Source organism: Rattus norvegicus, chromosome 4 (genome assembly GCF_036323735.1).
Source record: "Rattus norvegicus strain BN/NHsdMcwi chromosome 4, GRCr8, whole genome shotgun sequence".
Classification (NCBI taxonomy): Eukaryota; Metazoa; Chordata; class Mammalia; order Rodentia; family Muridae; genus Rattus; species Rattus norvegicus.
Window position 1 is genome coordinate 180,081,056 of NC_086022.1, and position 27,663 is coordinate 180,108,718.

The window sequence follows — 27,663 nt, forward strand, 5'->3', positions numbered from 1 at the left end:
GTCGGGTTGTCTTAACCACCGATATGGATAGACCAGGCCCACTGTGGGCGGCAACATTCCCTAGGCAAGGGGTCCTGACCTGTATAAAAGTGGAGAAATCAACCTGAGCACAATTGAGCAAGGAGTATGTGTGAGTTCATTTCTCCCTGCCTGGGCTGTGGATTTGATTTCTCCCTGCCTGGACCATGGATTTGATTTCTCCCTGCTTGGACTGTGGATTTGATTTCTCCCTGCCTGGACTGTGGATTTGGTGTGACTAATCCCTTTGCTATGGTTTCCTCTCAACAGTGAGCTTTATCCCGGAATTGTGAATGGAAGTAAATCCCCCTTTACCTACCCTGATTTACTTTCCACCAACAGAAATGCAACTGGAACATGGTAAGAGGATCAGACATATTTCTTAAAGCGTCCTTTACAGCAAGAAACAACGGGGACCAACTTAGCGATCCCATAAATGAATGGAAAGTAAGAGGATGAGCGACTCGGCCTAATGGTGTCTGAGCTCCTCATGAGGTCCACACAGCACATGATTGAGGTAAAATTACGACTGGAGACACGTCACTAAAAGGAAAAGGAGGCAAGTCCAGGATGTGAGGGGCGGATGCTGTGACTTCATGCTCTTCCGAGCCTTTGATAAGCTTATAATTTGTTGGCTGAGATCGAGTGCATAGTTTAGATGGCTTCACCCCGTCTAAGCAAAGGCTACCGATAAAAACCAGAAGAACCGAAATTTATTTTTCAAGATCTGTTTCCATTTAAGTAAAAAAAAAAAAACCTGGCTCAGAAAATCTCCCCTGGGCTTTTTGTCCCTTGTTCCCAATTTGCCCAACATTTGGAAGTTTTAGATATCTATATAATGTGTAATTTATTATCTTGCTGCTGTAATTTTTCTCTAATTCGTCCTTTTAAAAGGAGGGAAACTCTACTTTCTAAACAAAGCTCTGGCTATGGGGATTCCCACAGGAGGGTTCCCCTTATGGGAGAAGGCAAGAGATAACTATTTCAAACCTTCTTTTAGGCTTATTTATTCATCTATTTATTTATTTTTGTTTGTTTAAGATGGGCTCTAGTAACTCACGCTGACCTTGATCTGCGTAGCCAAGGATAACTCTGAGTTCCCGAGTCTCTTATCCGTCTCATGTGGACCAAGATCACAGACATTGGCCCCAGGCTCATCTATGCTGTGCTGGGAGTGCAATCCAGAGTTTCGTACATCTAGGCTAGCTCAACAGATAACCCCTGTAAACTGCACCCCACAAAACTGCGAAACTAATAGACACTTTGGATACTCACAATCGTGATCTTAACAGGGTACCGCAGGTGGCTCAGCTAGGCTGTGTAGGGGGCTGGTGCGGTGGCTTTCCAAGCTGAAACTGAAATCAATCTGAGGAGCTTAGCAAAACAGAGCGCTCCAAGGATGAAGGGCTATTCTCCTTAGCATACACTTCGCAGGAGGAAGCAAGGCACACAGAGACCATATATTGGCCACTGACAGGGAAGTATTCAGATAAACCTTCTTGACAAGACCACGAACTAAATCTTCCCCCACAACACAATCCTCCAACACAAGGAAAACCTGAGGTGGATCCTGTTTTGGATCTAGGGAGCCTCTTGTCAAGAGCAAGAAGGTAGATACTTGTAGTTAGTATACAAAAGTTATGTTTTATTATGCTGAGGTCATCACACAATATTTACACTCTAAATTCCTAACTACGATCCTGAGCCTGTCTCCCCAGGGCTGCTCACCTATGCGGCCTCTCTCAGCGAGAGCTTATGTCCGGTCTCTAACAGAAGTCTCTGAATTGAGGGTCAGGATCCTGAGGTAGATGATGCAGCAGCAGGGCAGGTCAAGGTGGTGTCTCTCCAGATGTGCAGAGCAGCGCACTACCCTTGGTCTCTGCTTGTACACTGTCCCATTGCATCATGGGGTTCTAGGACTGTGTCTGGTTATCGAGAGTGAGTGATGTCACTGAGTTCTGGTTATCAGTTACTGCTTTAGGTGTAGTGGGGATCTGGAATAAGTTAGTTTTAGATGTCTAAAAGACATTTTTTTTCTATGCTCATTATACCTCTGTGGGTGGGTGGTGGGTGGCTGGAGAGACCTGAAGCTTATGAAGTCCTTGTTTTCTGTGTTTTAACTACTGATCTTTGAGGGGAAGGGTTGGGGGTGGGGTTAGGAGAGGTTCGTTAGGAGAGTGTCTATTGTCTAGAGTCACAGACCTCTCTGGCTGTTTATTCCCAGTGTGAACGTGGAGCCATCACAGACGTAGGCTACTGGAGAGATCAGAAGCCAGGGAAAGTCAACATTATCCGTACATTCTTAGGGTCCCTTCTGTTTTCTCCAAAGCTAGGGCTCTAGCTGGTGACTGTTTCTATAGCAACCATGAAACAGAACAGCCCACACAGTTTAGTCAGCTCAGGATTCAAAGGTGATGCCTAGTGGCACAATCTTGGCATAAAGTGGGACAGACCATTTTCTGAAAATGTGCAAGTCTACCTGGGTCTGGGGAGTGCAGAGATTGTGACCCGTGTCTCGGCAGCTAGACTCTCTGCTCCACCCCACGCACTGGTGGTGCCAATGTGAACCTTTAGACCCACCAGGGTACATGAGAAAGTATCTAGTTGAAAAAAGGGATTCTTCTAGATACTATAGACTGTGGTATGGCTTCCCATCTTGGACAAGTTGGTGCCAAGCATTCTGACCATTGTCAAGTGGTCAGTGCATCAGTACTGAGTTCATCCACAAGACTGGACATCTGTCCCCACTGTCCATTTCTAGCACCTTCTCATTACACCCATACACTGAACATTTCCCCATCCCCCTCTCTACTCCAAATTCCTGGAAAGCCAGGCTGTGCTCTTGAGCTCTGTAGATGTCTCTCCTGGGATAGTGACCCCCACGCTCCTTGTCCTTTTGTACCTGGCTTATGTCAGTTCATTCATATTGTTACGTCTGAATATCACTTTTTATAGCTCAGTAAGATGACCCTGTACAGTAGCACATATTTACAAAAATTCATTTATCTGCTGGTGGTTCTTTAGCAAAAGTAGATAATTTGACCTTCATTTGTTACAAAAACACACAGTTGAGCTATTTGGAGGATTTCCTAACATGTTACTCCTAGATTAAAGTTGGAGTTAGGAGATCTTGGGCATACTAACAACACTGTGGTGTTGAACTGTGACTGTCCACTCGATTGTAGGAAAACACCCAGCGGAGCGCATCGCTCTGCCTACCTGTGTTTGTGAGGAAGCTTCCGGAGACAGTCAGGACTCAGGCCTGACGGATGGATTGATTTCTTGATGCATTCATAATCAGCTCACCTTTGGGAGGCTGTTGAGATGTGGGAGATGGGTTCTTGGGGGTCGTGTCACCCTGGCTGAAAAGCCCTAGCAGGCCAGGCCTGAGCAGACATGGTGTTGACAGGTTTTCTCTCTCCCCCTTGCTAAACCATAGATTACATTCCTAAAGCCGGCCACCAAGGTCTAGTACCTTATTGGCCACTTCCTCTTCCTGAGGCTGACCGCCCAGGTCTAGCTATCAAAGTATTGAGGTCCGGCAATCAGAAGCCCCCTTTTGGCTCACCTAATTAACATGCCCAGTCAAAACCAAGCAACTCATCCTGACACGGCTTTCCCCTTTCTCTCGATAAACTGCCAGTTTCCTGTGAACCATGTCTGACCCCTCTGTATCCAGAGGCAGTCTGTTGTCCCTCTAGGGCCAATATTCCTTCTCCCCTCCCCGTATCCTTTCCCCTTTTCTCTAGTCAGCCTCCTGCCTGTCTCTTATACTCTGCTCTCTGTCCCTCTGGAACAAATTAATCGTTGTGCCGAGAACTTGGTCTCGGTGTGTCTTGTGCAGACTCTGGTCTTTTGCTGGCCATTTCCTGTTCTTTCTGCTCCATGTCTTCTAAGAGGTAAAGCTACCTCACTGTGACGTGCCCGATGCTCTGTTCAAGACAGTGCCTGAGCCACACCCCTGTCCCTTAAGTTATATTTGTTAGACAGTTTGGTGAGATGGATGGAGAGGAGATACACGCACACAGGTAGGGTGAACACGATGGAGGAATCGTTTGTACAGTTTCCGCTTTAGCCAGCCTTTAATCAGCCGTGTTCTCCACTGATTCACGTGTGCAGCACGTGCACGTTTAGGGAACAGCTTTAATGAAGATGTGGCGCTATGAAGACCTCCTCAGTTCATAAGGCGGTAGCCATTTTACACAAGCTTATCACTTATGCTGGGCTTTGAACATGAACATCAGAGTGCTTCTCGGACAGGTCACCAGTTTACTCAATGGTTTCTCAAAGTCCTGATCTCTCGTTCCCTTCACGTTGGCACCACATGAGCTTTTCCTTAAAATGTCTGAGGTGTATCCCGAAGGCACACAAGACAAGGGGCAGGGGGTAAGAGACAGAAACAGGAGACTAGGGAGAAGGGGGCAAGGGATGTGGGGCGGGGATATTTGCCCCAGAGGGACAAACAACTGACTGCCTCTGAATAGAGAGCAGACAGACATAGTCCACAGGAAAATGATGGTGGTTCATCTTGGGAAAGGGCGGCCTATAGGAACAGCTAACTCATTTAAATGCAATAGACAGGAGCAAGCTTTGTTTTCCCTCCTGGGATAGGCTGAGGCCTCTGTAATATCTGGTCAGGAGACTGCCTGGGCTCTGATTGCCTCTGCGGATGAGAAATTGTCGACACTCCCTGGCATTATGCTAATGTCTTTCACCAGCTCAGAGCAGAGCCCAGCACGCAGACTCCTTCACGCTTCCCACACAGTAAACCATGATGCAGTAAGGGAGAAGCTGGGCAGACAGGACCAGCACAGGCAGCCGAAGGCAACATTGTGGCGAACAGACAGCGAGGCGGAGACTGAAGAGCAGTGGAAGCTGATGCGTTGCTCTGGGGGCTGAAAGAAAAGGATTTAGTTAGTGCAGAGATGGAAGGGCGTCAGGGGACATCTAGGAAAGGCTAAGGCTAGTAGGAAAGGTCTGTTGAAAGGGCCGGAGTTAGCCCAGGACATACCAAGACCAAGTTCTTAGCACAAAGGAGATTTATTTGCCCTGGAGGGACAAAGGGCAGGGAGCAAGAGACAGACAGGAGCGGAGGACTAAGGAGAAGGGGACAGGAACAAGAGGAAGAGGGGGAGGAATGTTTGCCCCCAGAGGATTGCCTCTGGATAGAGTGCATCCAGTGTCTGTCCCAACCTTTTGGGTTCAGAGCTGAAGTGGAACAGAGTTGGATGAAAGACAAAAGACTGACGCTCTCTGGCCTTATAACTCTCTCTAACTGTACTGGAGCTAGCTAGAAGCTGATGGCTTCTGCAAACTTGACACGTGTGCGTGCTTATTCCTTGGCTGAAAACCACGCCTCTCTTCTCTTTAACTCTGAGCTTTATTGAACTCTAGGATTTAACTCTTTATTACTGTGCCATGCTTCGACAAGCATTGAAAACTCAACTCTTTACGTTTAAATACGTGCTGGGGAAACGTAACTCTTTGTGCTCCAATAAACACTCATTTCTAGTGACTTAACAGATGCTGTATAGCAGCTGGAAATTAGCTAAAAGGATTTATTAATAGAGCTCCTTTCTCTGGCAAATCTTCTAGGAGCTCCTGGCTGGCCAGCTGAGAGGCTAGAGCTTATTAACTCAAAATTTTTGAACCAAAGGGAAAAGAAAGGAAGGGAAAGAAGTCACCTACACCAACAACACATACTGGGCAAAGTGGGAAATGGCTACACCACCTTTCTTTCTTTATTGGTGTCAGCTCTTTATAGCTTTTAAACAAAAAGTTCTCTACATAAGAATTACCTCATAGATAATATGTTACAAAAAAGGGGAGTTACAGAAAGGTATCAACAGGTCCAAAGCAGTGTTTCTTCTTTTTTTTTTTTTTTGGTTCTTTTTTTCGGAGCTGGGGACCGAACCCAGGGCCTTGCGCTTCCTAGGTAAGCGCTCTACCACTGAGCTAAATCCCCAGCCCCCAAAGCAGTGTTTCTTACTGTAAGCTCACATGAAGTTCAAAGCATCAGTTTTTACATGGCCTTGCCTTATTGTTGTGCCCACCTGTGGCTTCATCCTTGAACACAAATTTTCCCAAGCCTATTTCTCATTTCAATGCTCACTGTTTTTCTTATTATGAAGCCTTTACTTACCATGATGAGGAGTGGGCACATTCTATTCTTGAATCTAACTTTATTACATCCTTCTGGCAAAACAACTAAAACTGTCTCTTAAAACTTTCTTCCTAAGATTATTTGAATCAAATCAGGAAATCTATAAAATCATTAGTTCATCTGAACAGCATTAATTCACGACAGTTCATCTTCATGTTGGTCTGTAGGAAATTTGCCCAATAGGGTGGGTGGATGCCCAGGAATTCTTATGTTATGCAATACCAGGAAGGGTACATCAGCAGTGAGAAGCAATCCTGGGATGAAGTCTCTTGGGACCTTGCCTCCCCAGAGTGCACCCATCACATATTGTGCAAAGATGGTGGGCCACCTCCAGGAAGGCCACCTGCTAGCCTTAGCCTTTCCCAGATGTCTCCTGACAACAGAGGAGACAGGAGTGAGCCACAGGTAAATGGAAATTTATCAAGGGAGAGAAGAAACCCTGTGTTAGGATGAGTTGGTTTGTTTTGAATGGCACAATGATTGTGGCAGCCAAAAGGGGGTTTTGATGGCTGAACTTCAGTAGTTTGATAGTTGGACATTGGTAGTCAGCCTCAGGAGGAGGAAGTCAAATAACGGACTAGACCTTGGTGGCTAGATTTAGGAATATAATCTGTGGTTTAGTCAGGGGGAGAGAGAAAGGCAAAACCTGTTGGCTCCAAGTCTGCCGTGCTTGGGTCTGCTAGAGCCCTTCAGCTGTCCAGGTCTGAAGGCAGGTCCTTGGAGACTCGAATGACACCCTACATCCCGTGTGGCTCTTAGGAATGAGATCTCTGCCCAGAGCTCCGTTCGCAGAAAGACTTATCACCAGGAAAACCTAATCCAGTGTGCAGGAACCTGCTGAGAATCTGAGCTGTGGCTGCTTACGGGTTAAGGCCCTGCATCAGCTGCACGCTGTTACATCTGCAGACCTGGAACAGTGCAATGCCTGAGGCCAGCACCGGTGACGTTTACCGAGACCCTGTTCTACCAAACTCTGTGTTGTGCTCTGTCCTGTAATCCCATGTGCGTCCCAGAGGGTCAGCAAGTTCATGACAGGTGGCTAGTCAGACAGGGAAAGTCCCCAAACCTTACCAGGGTTCTCTGGCTAGTGGCAAGCCCTGATTCTGCAGCATTTTGTGACCTTCCCCTTGCCCGTATACATCTCGGGAGTCACAACTCCCAAATCAGGTTGACCAACCCATACTCAATAAACCAATAAAAAAAAAGAGCCAAGTTAAGGGTTTGAGACAGAGGAAGGTGGTTTATTCAATGCAGCCACATTGAGAGAGGGAAAAAGACATCCAGCAACATCCCTAAGTTCTTCAGGGTTATGAAGTGAGGTCTAAGTCTAAATAGAGGGATAGGAATATGTATATTTAAGCAGTCTTGGTCATGATATGGTCCCACCCACCACAGAACCAGCCTTGTCTGGGCCTGAGTCTCATCCTGTACACTGGTCTCGTGAGTTGTTAGAACTGTGTGGAATCTCCCTCCAAGAGAAATCTCCAAGAGATTTCTGGCTGCTGCTGTTTCCTTCATCTGGCATGAGCTTCCTGGGAAATTCTTATTTCTCTGGCCGGGGCCTGTTGTTTCAACACCCTGATAGTCAGACTGAGAGACGAGTGTCTACCCAGAGTGCCTGCATCTCTATCAGATCATTCAGAGTCCTGCTGAAGAACTCCCACATGGACTGCGCACACTGTCCATGCAGAAATTCCACTAGCCAAGCCCCTGGGGCAGAAGTTGGGTTTGCGTGTGTTTGTCTCAATAATTGACAATCTATTGAATTGCTATTGAATTAGCAATACTGGAAGTGAGACCTGGACCTTAGTAGTATTTCGTGAGACAGACACTCTCAGAATGGCTGAGCCTTTGGGATGAGAGTGCTTCTTGTAGGGGCTGGAGAGATGGCTTCCTGGATTAGGTGCATACTGCTCTTGCAGAGGACCAGAGCTCCAGTCCAAGCCCGGCTCCCAGCTCCCAGGTCAACCTCTCATGTTTAGATCTTCCGGTGGAGAATCTGACCTGTCTTCTTCCTGAGGACACACTGGCTCTCACACGAACACTAGTTACCTGCCTATAGTTAAAGATCTCACTTCTAAATGGTTTTTTATACATTCAGACAGGCGGGATGGAGAGACAGAGATAATCTTAAAGCCTGGGTGGCAGGGACACTGGCGTTAGGCTGAGATTCCCGCCTAATTTGTTATCTGAATGACTTTAGTAAGTCACGTACGCTCTCAGTGCTAAAGTTTCCTTAGCCACAGACCGGAGATAAGGGTGGTCTTGCCTACCACGTGACCTCAGCAGAGATAGTAAAAGCTTGACACGCTACACAGCACATGGCATTCAGTGACCGAGGGATACTCATTACCAGCAAGAAGGACCAAGGGGCCACAGTTTCACCTCTAGGGACAGCAGATCCAGGGGCTGCCATTGGCTTACAGATAACAATGAAGAAATAAAATTTTGCTCCCGGGGAGGGAGGGCCTCAGAAATATTCTGAAGGTACCTTGTTTGTCAGTCTCAGAGACACCAGCAGGTGAAGAATGGAGATTCTGAGAAGACAGGGGAAGGTAACACTGCCCTTGAACTTCTCAAACACATGGTGGATTATGACAAAAGCAAACAAAACAAAAGCTATCAGTCTAGGGACAAGCCTGTAGCCATCACGGTCAGGCAAACTATCATCTGAGGAAGACGATTGAAACCTAAACCTCTGGGCTGGAGAGATGGCTCAGTGCTTAAGAGCACCGACTGCTCTTCCAGAGGTGCTGAGTTCAATTCCCTGCAACAACATGGCGGTTCACAACCATCTGTTACGGGCATCTGATGCCCTCTTCTGGTGTGTCTGAAGACAGCTGCAGTGCACTCACATACAAGCTCCCACTTGCTTTATGACAGAACGTGCTCTGCAAACAGAGACAACCTGAGAGGTTAGTACATGGGGGACACCAGGCTGTGAGGAACAGGCAGACTTTCATGTCTCTAATGTATGTACTCACACATTAGGGCTACTGTGCTGTCTCCATCCTTAAACCAAAGGATGACACCAAGCTAGGGAGGTGATGGCACAGAAACATGGGAACCTGCAGAAAGACATGGCTGTGCCTTGCCCTTGGCATTTAGAGGAATCCCTTAAAACAACAGAAAACTGCCTGGCCTAGCTACCTCTCTATCACTGTGATTAGAATCCACGGCCAGTCAACTATGAAAAAGGTGTTTAATCCGGCTTACAGTTTCAGAGGGTCAGAGCTCACGGACATCAGTAAGAAGCGCGGCAGCAAACAGGGAGGCACGGCATTGGGGCAGTAGTTGAGAACTACTTGAGGTATAGCCTTGAGGCCCAGAGAGACAAGTGGGCCTGATGTGGGTTTTTGAAATCTCAAAGCTTGTGGTATAACACTGCCTCCATCAGGGTCTGTCAGAAGCCATCTAGGGAAGGCTAAGGGCGAGCATGTGAGTTTTCTGGAGATGGCCCACCATTTTGCATGGCTATGATGGGTGAGCTCCGAGATGCAGGTCCTCAGAGACTTCATCCCAGGATTGCTTCTCACTGCTGATGTGCCCTTCCTGTCACTATTACACAGCCTAATGATTCCTGGGCATCAGATCACCCCATTGGGCAGATGTCCTGCAGAGCCAACATGGAGATGAACGTTCGTGAATTAATGCTGCCTAGATAAATCAACGATTTCATAATTCTTGATAATGATTTTACAGAATCTTTAAGTTTGTGTGAGTCGTTTCCAGCCCCCTAATAAAATAAAGGCTGCACTCAGAGCTCTGTAGACCTTCACGTGTCACAGGCTAAGTGGGGCAGGAGAAGAAAGCAGGCTTGAGGCAAACATATGATCAAGGAAAAACATTCCTTCTGGGTTAGGCATGAGCCCATTATCTATCTGGTAACTAAAGGCCTCAACCAGGAATGGACAATTTATTGTAGGTGCAAGGACAGAAAATAAAATCTTGACTAGTTTATGTGCATAAACTAGACTTTAAAATAATAAGATACAAAGCAGATGATTTGTCTCTTGACAAAAACCGTGCTAATTCATGACATAAAAATTACTGCTTTAAACTTATAATGAACTCGTGGGGGGGTGGTAACAGATGTTTATGATGCATTTGTCTTAACGGAAAGACATGTAAATGGTTCTGCTGTCATCTTCAAGTCTTAAGCGATTTATGACATGGGTTATTGCCTTAAACTTATTGTGAACTTACTGGAACGCAAAAGTATTTAGAAAATCCTGTAATCAATTATTCTGTTTTAACGGTGCTACCTGATCGTTGTATGAGGTAATTTTTATAGACAATATAAGTACTGTCTCTAAAACAGAAATAAAGGTTGTTGGAGCTTTTCTTTCTCTGCTTTGTCCAGAGACTGTGTTTTTGTTTTGTTTTGTTTTGTTTTCTGCATGCATGACTTTCTTCCTTTTCCTATTCCTTTGGCTCACAAAGAGTTAAAGAACTCTGAGCCTCTCACCTGATCAGTGAGGGGCCCTCCAGTCAAAGAAAAAAAACCACCTCAAACAACTAACTTCTTTTTTAAAAAGTTGTAGATATGTTTTTTTTAAGTTTAATTTATTTTTTTTTTTTACTTATTCGATTTATATCCAGCTCACTGCCCTCCTCCCGGTCACCCCCTCCTATAAATCCTTACCCTATACCCCCTCCCATTCTCTTCTGAGTGGGTGGGGACCCCTGGGTATCCCCCCACCCTTGGACCCTTGGGGATCTCAGAGTCTAAACCATCAGCCAAAGAACATACATGGGCTGGACCTGGGCCTCCCTGCTCCTATGTAGCAGATGTGCAGCTTAGTCTTCATGTGGGTCCTGAACAATTGGACCAGGAACTGTCCCAAAAGCTGTTGACTATACATGGGATATGTTCCTCTAGGTGGACCGCCTCGTCTGGCCTCAGACGGAGAGAAAGCGTCTAACCTCGCAGATCCCCTGCAGCTAACAGCAGAAGTTAGTGATCAGAAACCAGTAAGAATAGTAAGCAAGTTACAAGGCCAGAAATCATCAGCTTTTGGTCTTCATCCAACGCTGTGTCCCATCTCAGGACCTAAAGGCTGGGGCTAGTCCCTGGCCCAGCTCTTAATCCTTCCCAAACAACTCTACTGACTGTTGATGAGGATCCAAACACTGGAGTCTATGGGGGCTATTCTCACTCACACCATCACACCGTCACGTGGCCTTTGCCGGACTCTTGCTCAGTAACGGGTCCTGACATCACCAAGAAGCAACTGCAGAAGTGACTGCTGAAATGATCCCAGAGGATGCCACTCCCGCTCTTCCTTCCAACACCATTGAAAAGTCCCAGGACCGAGCCCCGCAGTTTCTGCTATGCAGTTAATGTGCTGTTCACATGGCTCGAGCCATGTTGGTTTTACGTGTAGGGTTCTGATACTAGATTTCGGTGGCATATTACTTACCTATGAACAAAAATAAAATGTAGATCGGGGCGAATTATTTCTCATTCTTAGAGAGCACATTATTTAGCAAGGAGATAAAACTCGATGGATTCAAAAGCAACAGAAATGTCTGTCAGAAAATTAGAGAACGCAGGTGGTTGGGTGTTGGGGTGAACAACTTCAGTCTCATTGTTCTGGAGGCAGAGGCTGGTGGACTCTTGTGAATTGAAGCCAGTATATTCTACACGGCAAGGGCTAGGTCAGCCGAAGCTATGTCACCAGACCATGTCTTAAGACAGTGAAAGAAAGAAGAAAGGACAATCCACGTCCTGCGGTATTCCAAACACCACATCTGGAGGCTGAAGCGGGAGCGTTAATGTAAGGTTGAGGTCAGCTTCAGACATGAAGGAGACCCTCAAAAATTTATTGCAATTATTCGTTTTGCTGTAAAGCAAGTCTACAGTTGTTACTCACGTTCACAGATTCCATGGTTTTCCATTTTCTTATCGAGTTGATTTCTTTTCCTTGGTCCCTAAAAACAAAAAGGGGCAGGAGTTCAGGTCGGTGTTCCAAGCGTCAGCTTTTTACGGGAAAGAGTTGTCAAACGGGCTCTCTGAGCCCCAGGGCTTCTTTACCTAGAAGAAATCTGTGGCTTGAAGGCTGTGTTTACTGGAGACTTGAAGCCGGTAGCTTAGCAACTACTTGAGGAAAATAGTTTTCAATTATTGTTAGGTCTGCATTTTCGGTGAATAATTTAAAAAGGGGGCGTATTCAAAATACAATCAAAGCTGAGAAAAGAACATGACCCCTGAGGGTGAGTGCACATGATTTATTCTCAGTACTGCCAGGCCTGGTGCTCTAGCATGAGGTTGTACCGAGTTGCTTCTAAATATGTGTAGCCCAGGCTGGCTTCAAACTGCTAACTCTCCTGATCAGCATCTCGAGTAACATTTTTAAGCAGAGGATTGAAGAATAATGTAAAGAAACACCTGTAGGGAGGGGATCCCAAAGTTGCTCTCATTTGAATGTTCTTTTATTTTAAAAAGGTTATAAAATCACGCTCTGGAAATCAACAGAAAGGCTGCTGTCCTCAGACACAGGGCTAACTTACTTTTGCTTTGTATAAGTGTTCTTAGTTTGATAAGGGGACATGGACAAACATTTGGGCAATCACGAGTGGGTGTGTATGCATGCGTGAGCGGCATGTACAAACATGTACATATGCACACACTCACACATGCATGAACACGCACACACAACTAATGTTCTGCAGGCCTCAGAAATGTGATTTCGGACATTGCAAATTCTTAATGCAATAAATTTTAAACCACATAAAACAAGCAAGCAGCAATGAGCAGGACAGACGCTAGCCTGGACACATAAAGGAAATGTCTATCAATCTTGCGATGGAGGCCGTCGCTCCCGGAAAATACCTTGATCCCCAGACGGACTTGTAGATCTAATGATCTATAATTGGTAATGCCCCAAGTCCAGCTTCAGTAAAGTCCCTGCCTGATCTTGAAGTCCAGAGCTTACACGGATGAAACTGTAGCCATCTTAATGCTGCACTGGGCTTGGAACTCATTTGTTTCCTAACGGTTGCCATTCATCCTGTGACTCTGCAACCTTCAGCAATGAAAACAGACCCTTATTACCACAATGACATTGACCCTGATGACTGCAGCCACTGCACAATGCACACTGCACAATGCACACTGCACAATGCACAATGCAAACGTCTTGCTGCAGACTGCAGCATGAAGGATGGCTGATGGGCCAAGCCTGGTAAGCAGGTGCAACTTTTCTGTTAATGTAACCAAATACCACACAAGAAGCAACTTAAGGGAAGAAGGGCTAATTCTGGCACAGCAGCGGCAGCAGTGTGAGGTGGCTGTTCACATTCAGTCAGCAGTCAGGAAGAAAGGCCAGCTTGTCAGAACCCCAAGGTCCTCCGGTGACCTCCCTTCCTCCAGGGAGGCTCCCCCGTGTTTGAACGCATGAGCCTATGAGGAACATTTCACGCTCAAATCACAATCGGAAGAATATGAGCACACAATTCATCCTGACCGTGGTACACATCTTCTGTCTTCCTACTTAGGATGTGCACGCACTGAGCTTTTCTAAGGGATTTCATCCTGCAACAGCAGTGAGCTCATCATGTCCACCATCCACATGTAAAGTTACAGGGACCGAGGAAACGGGCTCTCAGGGGAGCCAGGGAAACCAAATCTGAAGCTTACAGGCATGTCTGAGCCAGCACACACAGGAATAATGGGGAGGTAAAACATTCGATTAGTCCTCTCGAAGCAGCCATTGTACCTAGGTATAAACACGTAAGCACGAGGGTGGCAGAAGATACAGACCGCTCATCTACATGGCTGCAGAATGAGGCAATGTGGGAACAGAAAGAATGTATCAAGAGTAAGTGTTACAGTAACGGGACCAGATCTCCATGTAACATTTAAGTCCTTTATGTTGTGTGATTATGCCGCTAAGAGCAGATCACTTGCAGTGCCCCTTCTGGAAGTCAAAAGCAAAGCAGGCACACTGCACTGGTCCAGAGATCCTCACACATGCAGTTAGTCTTTAAAAGGACCAGAGTGGTGCATGTTGGCCTTCCTGCTTGGATAGGGAGCTGTCCTGGGACGGGGAAGCCCAGGAACCATACAGTTCTGAGGGGAGAAGGTGCCCCAGTGGAAGGTCATCCTGAGACACGGGTGCTAAGAAACCACACAGCTCTGAGGTCACCTCCTTAGCAGAGGTGTTGCAGCCCAGGGGAGGGGATCCTCAGCTGAGCTGAGGAGCTCCGGGGGCCTCAGCCCTGTCCCTTCTCTTTGCTTCTTCACTTCTCTTCCTTGCTTCTTGTCCTCTTCCAATGAGAGAGTCACACCAGGCAGCAGATGTCATGAAAGAGATTTATTGGAGGTCCCTGGAGGGAACAGAGAATTGGACAAAGGGCAGGGCTGATACAAGATTTCTTAGGGGATGGAGATTTTTAGGGCAGAGATTTCCAGGGTGAGGATTGGTGGGATTTCAAGTCTGGAGCTTGGGGGAGCTCAGGGATTGGTGGGATTTCCTGTTCAGACTTTTCATCTAAAATTGTCGTAATCTGGGGGAGGATACTGTTGATGGACTGGAGATGACCTTGTGACAGTTACAGAGGCTAGAAATGCCTTTATGACAGACAGATGTCTGGGGCGAGAGGCCTGGCCACCTTCCTGCCTTCACAAAGTTTAAAAAGTATACAAACTCTATAAAGAATGCCAAGTTTACAAAGGGTAGCCCAGGGCAGGGGACGCCTTCTCTTCCAGTTGAGTAGTGAGAAGAACCAACATGGTGACCTACCAGCTCGAAACTAAAAAGCTGATTAAAGACTTTCAGATGCTACTGTAGAATTAGACGTTTTTCTACAGTTGCAGTGAAGATTTTTTCTGTTGCTTTAAGAGCTTTATAATATATATTAGTCGGTATACTATCAGAATCAATGTAAAATTTCAACAATAATAAAAAAAAAAGACTTTCAGATGTGTGGATGTTCTGTGGCAGAGTCATCTTGACAAAATACTATCACCTGTTAATTGTGAGTGGTTAGCATAGATGTGATTTTTATATTCTATATTTAAAAAAAATGTGGTTGGAATGAATTTCAAGACAGCCTGAGCTGCACAGAAGAAATGCTTTAATTGCCTCCCTCAGTTGAATTGCCTTTCCCCAATATTAATTAGGCACGGGGTGCATAGATGTTCCTTTAAATTACCTTATTCTTTAGTCTCTAAGCTCCTGTATTGTACGTAAGAAACAACTAAAGGCAAAAATCACCATTCTCTCTCCTAGTGTCTTTCTTCCGCAATCCAACAAATGCCTCTGTGTTACAGGAGGAGAAAGAACAGCCTTGAGGAGCCCGCAAGTGCAGTTATTCACTGTTTGTCTCTTCTTGCCGACCATTGTGTGCTCATTATAGCAAACTGCCCCACAATGGTAACTCGAGGACGTGCACATAAGGCAACTTCCCCTTGGAACATTCTGTCATAGATTCATGGATCTGAGCTGGTGATGAAAAGGAATTTCTTTTCCCGGTTGTTTGTCAGTCATTTAGAACGTGTCTGTTGGTGATCGTCTTTTGCAATAGGAACCAAGAAGAAGCTCTGGAAGTTCTGACACATATTTATCCCTGCGTGTTCATAGCTTCATACATAGAAATGTAGAACTTGTGTAATATTGAGGGGTGTCAGGGTGAGCACTTCTTTCTGAATTGTTACCGAATGTGCATAGACAGAAGGACTGTCTGGATCCCAGCAGAACGCTGCTTCAGGAAGAGTTGAAACAAAGTTTATTTGAGTTGCTGAGGGAAATTCACCAGAGAAAACCACAGCAGATGTACTTTTCAGGTAAAAACCACAGAGTCATAAGGACGACATCTGTTTCTCACAGAGGATCTGCTGCCTAAGTAAATAAAACCTTGACAATTCAGACTCAAATCTTGCCTCATAGCTGAGGAAACACAGTCACACATACAAGTGGCATGTGGTTTTAGGAAAATGGATTAGCCTTAGTATGTATTAAGTACCGATTATTATTAACCCATTATTCCATTTCTAAAAGGTGCTATTAAGATGTGCGTTACTTCTCAAGGAGGTGCTCGCAACTCTACGAACATGGTGGCTTTTGGTGTTTTATGGGAAATTCTGTGGTTCAACTGAGGGGTCTTGAAGGTCCCAGACAAGGGGTTTGGGGGAGTATCAGGGCTGTGAGTGGAAGCATGGCTAATTCATGTTGTCTGTGTTCTGTATCTTGAGAATATTTTTAAGTCCGTCCTTCTGCCAAACAGGAATCTGTGGCCTCCCCAGATTACAGCGCTGTGTGGAACAGTGCGTTTCAGTGCTGGGGTCTGGCCCCTTCCTGGTCCAGCATTCTTCAGAGTCAGTTTTTCTCAAGAATCTCGGAACATCTCATGAGCCTTAAGTACTCTCTCCCAGAAGTCAGACAGACACAATTTTGCAGCAATTACAGCAGGCTCATTAAGATGTGAAGAAGATATAGCCAGAGTCTGGGTTAATAATGCCACCTCAGCCAGGCACAGTGGTGCATGCATATAATCGCAGCACTCAGGAGGCCAAGGCTGAGGCTCAAGAGCTGGGACATCTAGGAGGCCTTAACGCAGAATCAAATTCGTTTGGGGTGGTACTGATGCTAAGTTCCTGTTCCCAATTGGTTCTTGATCTATCAATAAAGATGCCAAGGGCCAATTACTGGGCAGAGGGAAAGAGGCGGGACTTCCAGGTCCCCGCCCGCAGGGGAAAGAGATGCAGGGGAGGAAAAGGGAAGTGGCCATTGCTGCTTCCCAGACAGGGCCTGGGGTAGCAGGCGGGAGATTAGAAACATAAGCAGAGGGCAGAGCTTAGGATGTTGAGCTAGGAGTGGAAAGAAGGACTCGAGATAGCCGAGGAAGGCTTGGAAGAGCCCAGCAATTGAGCCAATAAGGCAGGTTGAAATCGAGCTACACGTGCATCCGTGTTTTTCATCCACGGGTCCAATATTCTCTGGGCAGGGCCCGGAGCTTAAAGTGGGGGTAGCAAAAACTACACGCAACACAAATCAAATCAAAACAACCCCCCAAACACCCACTCTGACAGTTCCGTTTAGTACAGGACGCCTGCCTGTATGACAGTAATAACGTGGGGTCACTGCTGGGGTGTGCTGGGGAGTGGTGGGTTTTTGTTTTTGTTTTTTGCCACCAAATAACATGTAGGATCATTTTTTAAAATGCAGGGAGTGTTTTCCACCAGCCCTCAACAACTATAACAGGAGGCTGAGGCAGGAGAATTGTCATGGGTTAGTTCATAGACAGTCTAGGATACACAGTGAATTTCAGCCCATCTTGGGAAATAGGGTTAGACAGTTTTTCAAAAATAAATACATACACCCCACACAAACCCCATGCTGGCCTCGAGGTTCCTTTGACAGACTGGTTCAATAACAAAGGTTTATACGGATGTTAGTTACCCTGTGGATGGCCACGTGTTCTAAGAGACTTTATTACAGTTTCCAGGAAGGGTCCCCCAGGGCTTCATTATTGAAGCTGAGTCCCCAACACAGACAGTGCTTAGAGGTGAGAACTGAGGCAGTGAGCAGATTGGGAGGCGCTCAGATCTGAATGGACTCAGAGGATGTGTGGGGCGGGGAGGTGGGGGATGGACAGAGGATGGAGACTGTCGCTGTGTCTTCCCCTGACACTGCTTCCTGGTCACCAGGAGGTGAACAGATTTTCTCCACCATCCCCTTGTAGTGGTAACATTCGGGTAAACCACATGGGTCTATCCAGCCCTCTGTGAACCAAAGTAAATATATTTCTTTGAACTGTTTCTCTCCGGAATTTGTCACAGAGGCAAAGGCTGACACAGTCTGGCATGTAGGTCTGAATAGTTTTTAACACCGAGCACACAGCACCCTCTCCCCCTCCCCTCCCCTCCCCCAATAGGCGTGCTTTTGGCTTACCTGGGTCTGGTTTGGGCTTGGTTGACTGAGGCTTGGGCTGTGTACCCAAACTGCTTCCAGGAAAGTCTGAGTCATGCCATTCAATCAGAGAGCTGTAGGGATGTGGAGGGGTGTCGGGGCTGCGGCACCAAGGACTCTTATTGGGTAAAACAGTTAGCAGGATTTCCTTTTCTCTGTAACAAGAGAGCGAGAAAGACAAACTTGAACCTTAAAGGAAATTTATGCAGTAGCAATGAAAGAGAAACCCTATTTAAAAAAAAACCAACGGGTTGAGGATTTAGCTCAGCGGTAGAGCACTTGCCTAGCAAGCGCAAGGCCCAGGGTTCAGTCCCCAGCTCCAGAAAAAAAAAAAAAAAAAAAAAAAAGAAAGAAAGAAAGAAAAAGAAAAGAAAAAAAAGGAAAAAAAAAGGCAGGACCAAATCCTTTGTGGGTTGGGGATTTGGCTCAGTGGTAGAGCACTTGCCTAGCAAGCACAAGGCCCTGGGTTCGGTCCCCAGCTCCAAAAAACAACAACAACAACAACAACAACAACAACAAAAAACCCAAAAAACAAAAAACAAAACCAAAAGTGGGCCGGGGAGTTGGTTCATCATTACCAGCACTGGCTGCTCTTCCAGAAGACCTGGCTTCAGTTTCCAGCCCCTGCGTGGTGGCTTTTAACCACCCCTAACCAGCTCCCAGATGTCCCCTTCTGGCCTCAGTGGGTACTGTATGCACATGGTGCACAGACCTAAGTGCAGACCAAATACCCATCCCATGTACATAAAAATTATAAAAATCATTTAAATAAACAAGCAGTATATGTCTTTTCTAGACCTTGGAGGCTTAGCATTTATTGTGTCCCAAGTATTTACTTGAAGAGTAATGGCTAATTAGCCATGGCTGATTGACTGATGGACGGTCTAACCCCCCCTCCCACCCCCACCCCCCAGTCCTTTCCCACATATTCAACTGCTCTTGGGAGAAGGACTCGATGCATAAGCAAAGCAAAGACACACTGTACCTCAAGAGAACAGAGCAGACTTGGGGGGGCGTTTTCTGTGTGGGTTCTTGTTTTTCCTTATTTATGGAAGACACAGATGATGTTGTCCGTCCAAATATGTGGCTTTTCAGCGATGGGATCACCACTGAGCATCTTTCAAACTCAATGTCAGTCTCCAGCTTCTCCCAGGCTTGCTTCCAGTGGATGGGGGTGTACCAGGCGATGGCCTAATGGGAATGAAGAGGGTTCTCAATCCCGAGTACTGTTGGCCGTGTGTGTGTGTTTGCGGCCGCAGCCTGCTGCCGTGCTATTTGTTTTGGGTCTCACGTGTTTGTTTGAGACGGGCTCTCACTCTGCAGCCCAGGTTGGTCTGGAGCTTGCTATGTCATTCTAGAAGTCGTGGTGATCCTCCTGCTTCAGCTTCCAGAAGGCTGGGGTTAAAGGAATGAGCTTTTCCAGCTTGCTTAGAATATATCTTTAAAATAAGTTTTATTGTGTTTTAAAGCTCCCAACACTAATTATAGGATCAACACATATATTAATATAGATATATAATTATATATTTATAGGCAGTGTAATTTGCTTTTGAAAATCTCAGACACAGTGCCATTTGAGTGCTTTTATAAAGTCCATGTGCCGCCCTCTCTCGACATGTTTATGCTATGGTTCTTCTTTGGGTATAAACCAACGTAGAGAGAGACTCTGGGTCACATGTCTAATCTGTTGTGATTTCTCTAACCAGCCCTTCCATGAGCTCCCAGTGTGCAGGAAAGATCTGGATCTTAAATGCAAAACAAGGTCCTGACAAACTCCCAGACACTGGGTGAGGGTGAGCTGCGCCCTCGAATGCTAGGACTCCAAGGTGACTGGCAGGCAGCATCCTGCCCGGCTTTGAAAACCCAGAGACCCGTATTTTCAGGGAGCAAACAGAACGATGGCTGCTTACAAAGCTGCTGGTAGGAGAAACTCACACCCACCTCACTGCACTCTATGGCATCTGTGGCTGTATTGGCCGTCAGCCATTGTCAAGTTTAGGGACGAGGTGGTTTGAAGTGTGGCCTGAGGTGTGGTTTCGGTTTGTCTTGGAAGGGAATCTGTAACGTTATCTGCCCGTGCTCTCTCACAAAGCAAGCATGACTGAGAACCAGAGAGAGACCTTTGCTGGTTCCGTGTGGCTGTGACAGTCAGGAGAGGGATTGCTCTGTGACTTCTCCACAAGGAGGTGAACATTGTCCTTGGCTGGTCTGTGGGGCAGCTGGAGAGCAGCCCCTGGGTCCTGGCAAAACCTGTCTGCTTTATTCAGCAAATGGGTAGGACTGGAGTTTTTCCAGGAAAACCTTTCTTGCCATTACAGATGGAGGATTAGCTCCACTGAGGCGAGAGTGGGGGTGATCTTGTTTTAAAGGACTGTGTGTTCTTATTAGGGTCTCAGGTGGATATGGGCTCTCCCTGACCTTCTTATTAAGGGTGTGTTTTCTAGTTGAAGAACCTTTCTGCTTTATCTCAGTTGGGTTTTCCCAACGGGAAGTAACCCAAGGGTGAGGCATGAAGTTTGAGGTGCGGTCTGAAGAGAGGCTAGTCTACAGTAGACAGGGTGCTTTGAGTCTGAAGTGTCATCCTGTGCTTTGAGCACTGGTCCTCATTTAAGGGTGTTATTCGTTGTGGAGAAGGCCCAGTGCTTCCTAGCTGAGCTCACTAGTGCCAGTCTGTGGGCTGCCTCATCTCAAGCTGTTTCCCGGAAGTACTGCGAGCGTCTGCTAAGATTACCTTTTCCCAAGTGCGAGGAGACAAGCAACTTTTGGGCTTGATCCTCTGAAACTGTAGCCAAAATAAGTCCTTCCTAGCTTAGGTTTCTAAGGTCAGTGGTTTTTGTCACAGGAGTGCTGTCTTAGGTCTCTGCTGATAAACACCGTAACATAACCAGGAGCATGCTGGGGAGGACAGGTTTACTTTGCTTACAGGCTCTGGTCACAGTCCACCGTGACAGGAAGTCAGGGCAGGAACTAAAGGCAAAAGCTTGAGGCAGAGGCTGTGGAGGGACTCTGCCCACTGTGTGCGCCCTCTGGCTCCTGACAGCCTGCTTTCTTATTTAACCCAGGTTTACCTGCCCTGTCTCAGCACATCTGCAGGCGGCTGGGCTCTCCCACACCAATCGTTATCAAGGAAATGACCCCAGAGCCTTGCCAGTCTTGTGGCCAAGTTTTCTCTATTGAAGTCCCCACTTCCCAGGTGACTCTAGCTTGGGTCAGGCTGAGAGAACCACCCCAGATGAGTGCCTAATAATGCACTGTGCAAAGGGAGGAAAGGAGTCTCTGCAGGGCCAAGACTAACCTGCAGGGTGTGAGGCTTGAAGGGACAGTCAAATGGTGGACATTAATACTACTAAGTAGCCACTGATTTTGGTTCATAATTTCATGAGATTTCACGCCATTGTGGTGGGCAATGACAGAGTGGCTCCCCGGTGACAGGGATTTGGCCGAGCTCCTCATCAGAACAAGGTATAGAAGGCACAAAAGGAACCATCTACAGTTTCCTATTTCTTCCAGAGAGGATCGACCTTCCAAAGGCTCAAAAACAAAACAAAACAAAACAAAATCCCTCTCCAAACAGCGCCCCCTGCTGGGGCAGGGAAGGTCTGACATCTCACATTCCAGCCCTCAGTCTTAATCTGGGTTTTGCTGATAATGTCTCAGGAGCTGTAATTCACTTGAATTGCATGTCCTTATTTTTGTAGCCAGTTTTAAACACAAGCACTATAAAATTCAGTTTAAATCATAAAGACATGGGTGGCTGAGTAAAGATGCATCCCAAACCCAGTAAAGGGCAGGAGAGACAACGTGACAGGTAAGACGGCTCAGCTTCAGTGCCCAGCACCCACATGAGAGGCTCACAACAGTCTGCAAATCTAACTCTAGAGAGTCTGATACTCCCTTCTTTACTCTGAGAGCATATACACACTCACACACACACACTCACACACACTCACACACACACTCACACACACACACTCACACATACACACACTCACCCACACACACTCACACATATACACACACACTCACACATATACACACACTCACCCACACACTCACACACTCACCCACACATACACACACTCACACACATACACACACTCTCACACACACACACTCACACACATACACACACTCACACACATACACACACTCACACACACACTCACACACACACTCACACACATACACACACTCACACACACTCATACACACACACTCATACACACACACTCACACACACATACACACACTCACACACACACTCACCCCCCACACACACTCACACATATACACACACACTCACACATACACACACTCACCCACACACTCACACACATACACACACACTCACACACATACACACACTCACACACATACACACACTCACACACATACACACACTCACACACACTCATACACACACATATACACACATACACACACTCACACACACTCACACACACATATACACACACATACACACACACTCACACACATACACACACACACTCACACATACACACACACATACACACATGCTACACAGTACACATTCACACACATATACACAAATACTGCAAGCATTCACACACATGCTCACACACAATACTACACTGCACACATTCACACATACATGCTACACTGCATGCATTCATACACACATGCACACACATACACACACTATGCACACACATTCTCTCAAATACACATACACACTGCATGCGCATATTCACACACAATTCTGTACTGTACACATTCACATACACACACCACACACCACACACACTTCCACACACTGCATGTACACATATACCCCACAGTGCACACATCCACACACTCACTCCACAAACTGACACATATAACCAATGCCATAACATACCCACACTGCACACACATAGCCCCATGCTGTGACACTCATGAACATATGTCCCATAATAAAGTACATACCACACAACACACACACACACACACACACACACACACACACACACACACACACTGAAAATAAAATCTTTAAAAAAACTCACTCTAGCCTGTTCAACAGGCAGTTACCCAATATAGTTGTATAATGAAATAAGAAAGACATTCATAGTCTGGTCAACATATTACAGGTATGTGTGTGTGTTAATGGTTCTATGTCCTTGCAAATTTGTTTAGGGATAAGAATCAAAGACAGGAATTTAAGAAAAATCTAAAGAATGGTTTTCAAAACCAAATAGTGTTTGGTTGTCATAAAGAGGGATGTGGTTAAATCCTACTGGTGTGTCCTTAGGAATACACTTGTGCTAGTATTCTACCAAGAAAAGCACAAGTGTCAGGCTTGGGGAGAGGATTCCAGAAAACTATTTCTAATTAGCTGATTTTATTCTGTATAAAAGATAGTCCTTTCAAATTAGGAGTATAAGCCATTCCATTAGCTTTTACACCCCCTGGGCGCAGAGATCGAGTCTTTGTGTTACATTCCTTGTGCATAGACAAGCATCTCAGGAAACACTGTTGGGATGAGCAGCTGAGCAGAGACAGCCATATACAGTACCTTCCTTATACCACACTTCCAGGCAGGATCAAAACTAAAACCCACCCCTGGCTCCTAATCTTCTGCTGCCTTCAGGAGCTCAGGACACCACCATTCCAGCTGGCCAGCAGTGAGCACACTGGGGAGAGCACAGACAGGAGACAGCTGACAGTCACCATGACTACCGAATGCGCGCGTGCGCACGCACACACCAGAGAAAGAGTGGTGTTGGTCTGCCTGAGACACGGTGGCTTTGGGGGCGACTCTAGCTGTGCTGTGCAGAATGTGAGCAGGACCAAGGGTGGAAGGGAACTGTGGCCATCTGCTCCCACATCAAGGGCTGACAACTCTGACACTCACCTCACCGCTGGGCTTGCACAAGATGGTCGTGCAGTCCGGACTGGATCGGAACCTGCTCTGTTCCTCCCAAACGAAGTCCGTTGGCTGCTGTGGCTTTGCCTCTGAAGCTGCTGCCCACACCTTGGAGAAAGCAGTTTGTTGCTGACAAATGCAACCCGGGTTCTACACAGGTTCACATGTGACAGTGCTGTTGTTTTTAATCTTTCTGAGCAGACAGAATTTTCAGTGTCATTAAAGACAGGAAGGCTCTCCCCGCATTTGCCTGGGCTTGGCTACAACTCCTAGGCTCACATAATTCATGTGCCTCAGCCTGGGGACCTGAGACTATAAAGGCCTCTGCGCCTCTAGGTTGTTTTAAAAATATAATGTACTGCTAAACGGTGACTGAACACAGTTTAAACAACCACCCAGCCCACAGCCCACCACCTGCAACTAGATCCAGGCTGGATACAAATACAGAGCAGCCGCACGCCGTAAGCTTATTCAAAACGTTAGGATGCACCTTGGAGGGTTTTTGTGTTGCCTTGCTTGTTTTTGTAGCTTGATTTTATTGTTTGCAAAAGTGAACTCATGGAGGTCTTACCTCAGTGTCATGTGAAACGAACACACGTACCCTTACAACGATCCACTGCTACGGACCAGACACTGTGGCTCAGAGGGACACAGGTAGGGGCTGCTGAGAACCTGCTCCCTGAGATGACCACCTCTTTGCTTGTCTTTTAACAATCCCTTTGGGACTTAGGGCTTCACTTTGGAGGACAAGCCAGAATAAGATTGTTTATATGGAAGAAAGATGTGGAGAGCAAGGTACAGGCAGTCAGTCATCCACAGAGCTACAAACCACAAAATCACATGTAGTACAAAGACCAAGTGTCCACAAGGCCACTTGTGCCAAGCTGCAGGCTGACAGTAGAGGAAGCTGTCCCTATGGGAACCCAACTCTGACACTGTTCTCAGCTCACAGTGTTGCCGGCTCACAGTGTTCCCGGCTCACAGTGTTCCCGGCTCACAGTGTTCCCAGCTCACAGTGTTCCCAGCTCAGTGTTCTCGGCTCACAGTGGTCTCGGCTCACAGTGTTCTCGGCTCACAGTGTTCTCGGCTCACAGTGTTCTCGGCTCACAGTGTTCTCGGCTCACAGTGTTCCCGGCTCACAGTGTTCACGGCTCACAGTGTTCCTGGCTCACAGTGTTCTCGGCTCACAGTGTTCTCAGCTCACAGTGTTCTCAGCTCACAGTGTTTCCGGCTGACAGTGTTCCCGGCTCACAGTGTTCCCGGCTCACAGTGTTCCCGGCTCACAGTGTTCCCGGCTCACAATGTTCTCAGCTCACAGTGTTCTCAGGTCACAGTGTTCCCGGCTCACAGTGTTCCCAGCTCACAGTGTTCCCGGCTCACAGTGTTCCCGGCTCACAATGTTCTCAGCTCACAGTGTTCTCAGGTCACAGTGTTCCCGGCTCACAATGTTCTCAGCTCACAGTGTTCTCAGGTCACAGTGTTCCCGGCTCACAGTGTTCTCGGCTCACAGTGTTCTCAGCTCACAATGTTCTCAGCTCACAGTGTTCTCAGCTCACAGTGTTCCCAGCTCACAATGTTCACAGCTCACAATGTTCTCAGCTCACAGTGTTCTCAGCTCACAGTGTTCCCAGCTCACAATGTTCCCAGCTCACAGTGTTCTCAGCTCACAGTGTTCCCAGCTCACAGTGTTCTCGGCTCACAGTGTTCTCAGCTCACAGTGTTCTCAGCTCACAGTGTTCCCGGCTCACAGTGTTCCCAGCTCACAATGTTCACAGCTCACAGTGTTCTCAGCTCACAGTGTTCCCAGCTCACAGTGTTCCCAGCTCACAGTGTTCTCAGCTCACAGTGTTCCCAGCTCACAGTGTTCTCGGCTCACAGTGTTCTCAGCTCACAGTGTTCCCAGCTCACAGTGTTCTCGGCTCACAGTGTTCTCAGCTCACAGTGTTCCCGGCTCACAGTGTTCTCAGCTCACAGTGTTCCCAGCTCACAGTGTTCCCGGCTCACAGTGCTCTCAGCTCACAGTGTTCTCAGCTCACAGTGTTCCCGGCTCACAGTGTTCTCAGCTCACAGTGTTCTCAGCTCACAGTGTTCCCAGCTCACAGTGTTCCCAGCTCACAGTGTTCTCAGCTCACAATGTTCACAGCTCACAATGTTCTCAGCTCACAGTGTTCCTTGCTCACAGTGTTCTCAGCTCACAGTGTTCCTTGCTCACAGTGTTCTCAGCTCACAGTGTTCTCGGCTCACAGTGTTCTCGGCTCACAATGTTCTCAGCTCACTGTGTTCCCAGCTCACAGTGTTCCCGGCTTACAGTGTTCTCAGCTCACAGTGTTCTCAGCTCACAGTGTTCTCAGCTCACAATGTTCTCAGCTCACTGTGTTCCCAGCTCACAGTGTTCCCGGCTCACAGTGTTCCCGGCTCACAGTGTTCTCGGCTCACAGTGTTCCCGGCTCACAGTGTTCCCAGCTCACAGTGTTCTCAGCTCACAGTGTTCCCAGCTCACAGTGTTCTCGGCTCACAGTGTTCTCAGCTCACAATGTTCTCAGCTCACTGTGTTCCCAGCTCACAGTGTTCCCGGCTTACAGTGTTCTCAGCTCACAGTGTTCTCAGCTCACAGTGTTCTCAGCTCACTGTGTTCCCAGCTCACACTGTTCCCGGCTCACAGTGTTCCCGGCTCACAGTGTTCTCAGCTCACAGTGTTCCCGGCTCACAGTGTTCTCAGCTCACAGTGTTCTCGGCTAACAGTGTTCTCAGCTCACAGTGTTCTCGGCTCACAGTGTTCTCGGCTCACAGTGTTCTCAGCTCACAGTGTTCCCAGCTCACAGTGTTCTCGGCTCACAGTGTTCTCAGCTCACAGTGTTCTCAGCTCACAGTGTTTCCGGCTCACAGTGTTCCCGGCTCACAGTGTTCCCGGCTCACAGTGTTCCCGGCTCACAATGTTCTCAGCTCACAGTGTTCTCAGGTCACAGTGTTCCCGGCTCACAGTGTTCCCAGCTCACAGTGTTCCCGGCTCACAGTGTTCCCGGCTCACAGTGTTCCCGGCTCACAATATTCTCAGCTCACAGTGTTCTCAGGTCACAGTGTTCCCGGCTCACAATGTTCTCAGCTCACAGTGTTCTCAGGTCACAGTGTTCCCGGCTCACAGTGTTCTCAGCTCACAATGTTCCCGGCTCACAATGTTCTCAGCTCACAGTGTTCCCAGCTCACAGTGTTCCTGGCTCACAGTGTTCTCGGCTCACAGTGTTCTCAGCTCACAATGTTCTCAGCTCACAGTGTTCTCAGCTCACAGTGTTCCCAGCTCACAATGTTCACAGCTCACAATGTTCTCAGCTCACAGTGTTCCCAGCTCACAGTGTTCCCAGCTCACAGTGTTCTCAGCTCACAATGTCCTCAGCTCACAATGTTCCCAGCTCACAGTGTTCTCAGCTCACAGTGTTCCCAGCTCACAGTGTTCCCAGCTCACAGTGTTCCCAGCTCACAGTGTTCTCAGCTCACAGTGTTCCCAGCTCACAGTGTTCCCAGCTCACAGTGTTCTCAGCTCACAGTGTTCCCAGCTCACAGTGTTCTCGGCTCACAGTGTTCTCAGCTCACAGTGTTCCCGGCTCACAGTGTTCTCAGCTCACAGTGTTCTCAGCTCACAGTGTTCCCAGCTCACAGTGTTCCCAGCTCACAGTGTTCCCAGC

General features: G+C 47.2%; 1 protein-coding gene across 13 annotated transcripts in view; it reads right to left on the minus strand.

Annotated features, from left to right (window-relative positions):
• Positions 1-4,072: 4,072 nt before the first annotated feature.
• Positions 4,073-27,663, minus strand: part of Lmntd1 (lamin tail domain containing 1) — a 234,235-nt gene continuing 210,644 nt past the window's right edge. For 8 of the 13 annotated variants that reach the window (XM_017592840.3, XM_063286599.1, XM_039108228.2 and 5 more), the window contains 5 exons: positions 23,972-24,091; positions 19,082-19,287; positions 18,079-18,251; positions 12,058-12,115; positions 4,073-4,913 (listed from right to left, as the gene is read on the minus strand). In XM_017592840.3, coding sequence (XP_017448329.1) covers positions 12,087-12,115; positions 18,079-18,251; positions 19,082-19,287; positions 23,972-24,091 — 528 coding nt within the window. In that variant the 3' untranslated portion in view covers positions 4,073-4,913; positions 12,058-12,086. Of the gene's footprint in view, positions 4,914-5,880; positions 11,605-12,057; positions 12,116-12,398; positions 14,513-18,078; positions 18,252-19,081; positions 19,288-23,971; positions 24,092-27,663 lie in introns of those variants that run through there. The other 5 variants (XM_063286595.1, XM_063286596.1, XM_039108227.2 and 2 more) reach the window with 3 other exon arrangements.